This window comes from Frankliniella occidentalis, unplaced genomic scaffold (genome assembly GCF_000697945.3).
Source record: "Frankliniella occidentalis isolate FOCC.00 unplaced genomic scaffold, Focc_3.1 Scaffold115, whole genome shotgun sequence".
Taxonomy (NCBI): Eukaryota; Metazoa; Arthropoda; class Insecta; order Thysanoptera; family Thripidae; genus Frankliniella; species Frankliniella occidentalis.
The window spans coordinates 742,182-744,383 of NW_026267243.1; the positions used below are offsets into that span (position 1 = coordinate 742,182).

Genomic DNA, 2,202 nt, shown 5'->3' on the forward strand with positions numbered 1-2,202 from the left:
AAAAATGTGACAAGTCTTGGTGAATTTGGCTGAAGTGGCAAGTGTATTTTCATTTATGTTGCATTGATGCCCCCCCCCCCCCACCAAAAAAAACAAAAACAAAAAAAAACAGGCAAACCTTGTGACCTGATTATTTTAAAGTCACATGATGTATTTTACAATTGTGGAATTTGATGTAATTTTGACATCAAATTGATGTAAAATTGGCCTAAGAGGGTCACCACAGAAAATCCGTCCCGCTATTTCTTTTGGAATATCACTTTTTATACAGCAGAAAAACAGTGACACATTTACAGTACATACCGACAGGAACTTGTGAATGGACATCCAAGTAATTATTACCACCTGCTATACATAATAAGGTGGGTTGGATAATACTCATTTCTCCTGAATTTCACATATTCATCTTTATCACCTCTTGCAGTTGTGTCATACCTAGAAAATAAATGTGACATCAATTAGAATGGCTAGTAGCAGAGACAAACCAAGACATGTCAATTAGGATTTTTTCACTGTTACAATCTATGGCTTTTTCTCCTAAGCAAGGCATTGCCTAAAGGTGAAAATTTTGTTCTGATTCAGATAATGAAGGTGTGAAGGTAAAGAGATAATTCTTACACTATAGAAGGGTGAGGTTCTATCCCATCATCTCGCAGATCAGCAACTTCCTGTTTAAAACCTCTTCGAGCAGGAGGTCCATAGCGGACTAACTTGGGGTCGTTGACAGTTTTGATGGAGTCAATCAGCACTTCACAGTTAAACATAAAACACCTGTCAAAATTTAAAGAACAAGTAATACGAGTTCTAAAGATTAAAATATTCCATAACAAGTGAGGCTTTATCTTACGTTTTATTATGACCACCAACACACCAATCAGCATAAGCTGCAGAGTTTGTAAAGTACACACCTTCACCAGTAAAATAAAATGAGGTTTCTGAAAATAATGACATGAAAATAATTACTTAATGTACCCTTTGTCTACAAGCATTACTATTATTAAATCAAAACTCAAAATTAGTTCTTAAAAAAGGTGGAAAACAACAAACCTTTTGTGTGCAGATTTCTGAGATCAAAATTTTGATCAATAATACTTTTGACATTTTCTGGTTGAGTACCATGAAACAGTTGCCATCTTTTTGGCTCCCTGTCAAACCAGGTTCTGTACTTATCAGCCCTCTTGGCATAGCGGCCATATGTTCTAGGGTTTTGGATTTTCCAAATCTCAACCACTTCAAATTTATTACCCATCTTCCGAGAAATTTTGTTCCAGTCATAATCATCATCTGACAATCGGTCCAACAAATCAACTTTATTATTTCTGCTACCATATGTATTCCAGTCGTCAGGTATTACATGTCTGAAGTATCTTGGTATATAGTTGAAAATGTCCTCCATTTCATAGGGACACATCTCCATGTTGACTTAATTCTCTGCAGACAGGAGAAAACAATCTTTATCAAAATGGGAAACCTTTACCTTTGGGTAGAGGGACTTTCTAAAATAAAAAGGGATATCAGGTTTTGAGAAATATGCCAAAATTCCTGATATGAGAGAAAGAAGAGAGCAAGTGCGCAGAGACCCTTGCTATGCCCAAATGAAACGCAACCGAATGGGTCTGCCACTTTCGTAATCCTCAATCACCCCAAAGATAATCACTGATAATCGTCTTAAAAATCCAAAAGAATCAAGAAAATGCACTAAATTTTGAGACAGGACGGTGAAGTTTACTTCCAAAATCATTGAATGGAAAACGTAATCTAGAAACCAACAAATCAAGCATAAACATTGATTGATTGATTGATTGATTGATTGATTGCCAATAATTACAGCCTTTAGATAATTCTCGTACGTGATAATTCAAAGTGGTAGACCATTAACTCAATCCTTTCCTTTTTGTACTCACTCAGAAAATCAGTGGGAAATCACACGAATTGACACAACAGGTGTCACAAGGCAACTTCCTGACGCGACTGGCTCGGGATCCAGGAGAACTTGAAGAATTGAAGAAGGGGTGTGCTATCCGATGAACTGCCAGCGACCCAAACTCAGGCAGAAACTCTCCGGCGTTCAATGAGATTCGATCATATCCGGCGGGAGTCCAGCCAGCCAGCGAGTAGCGAGCACTGTGACTCACAAGCACAAGTGCCAGCAGACTCTCACTCAACGCGATCAGGGAGGGAGGAGCGCTGGGGCGGGGAGGG

General features: G+C 38.4%; 1 protein-coding gene across 1 annotated transcript; it reads right to left on the reverse strand.

Annotated features, from left to right (window-relative positions):
- Positions 1–242: 242 nt before the first annotated feature.
- Positions 243–2,171, reverse strand: LOC113204688 (protein mono-ADP-ribosyltransferase PARP12-like). Its single transcript, XM_026419955.2, has 5 exons — positions 1,905–2,171; positions 1,048–1,431; positions 848–935; positions 619–771; positions 243–435 (listed from the first exon to the last, which is right to left on the reverse strand). Exons 2-5 carry the CDS (start codon positions 1,415–1,417, stop codon positions 339–341), a joined length of 708 nt encoding a protein of 235 aa, XP_026275740.1. The 5' UTR covers positions 1,418–1,431; positions 1,905–2,171; the 3' UTR covers positions 243–338.
- Positions 2,172–2,202: the final 31 nt, after the last annotated feature.

What these genes read in the sequence shown, in the direction of transcription:
- LOC113204688 (XM_026419955.2), bottom strand. Translation starts at nt 1,417, where the DNA reads ATGGAGATGTGTCCCTATGAAATGGAGGACATTTTCAACTATATACCA. An exon ending in GTTGGTGGTCATAATAAAAC is followed by an intron (nt 772 to 847) that starts GTAAGATAAAGC and finishes AAATTTTGACAG; the next exon opens with GTGTTTTATGTTTAACTGTG. An exon ending in GAACCTCACCCTTCTATAGT is followed by an intron (nt 436 to 618) that starts GTAAGAATTATC and finishes TTTATTTTCTAG; the next exon opens with GTATGACACAACTGCAAGAG.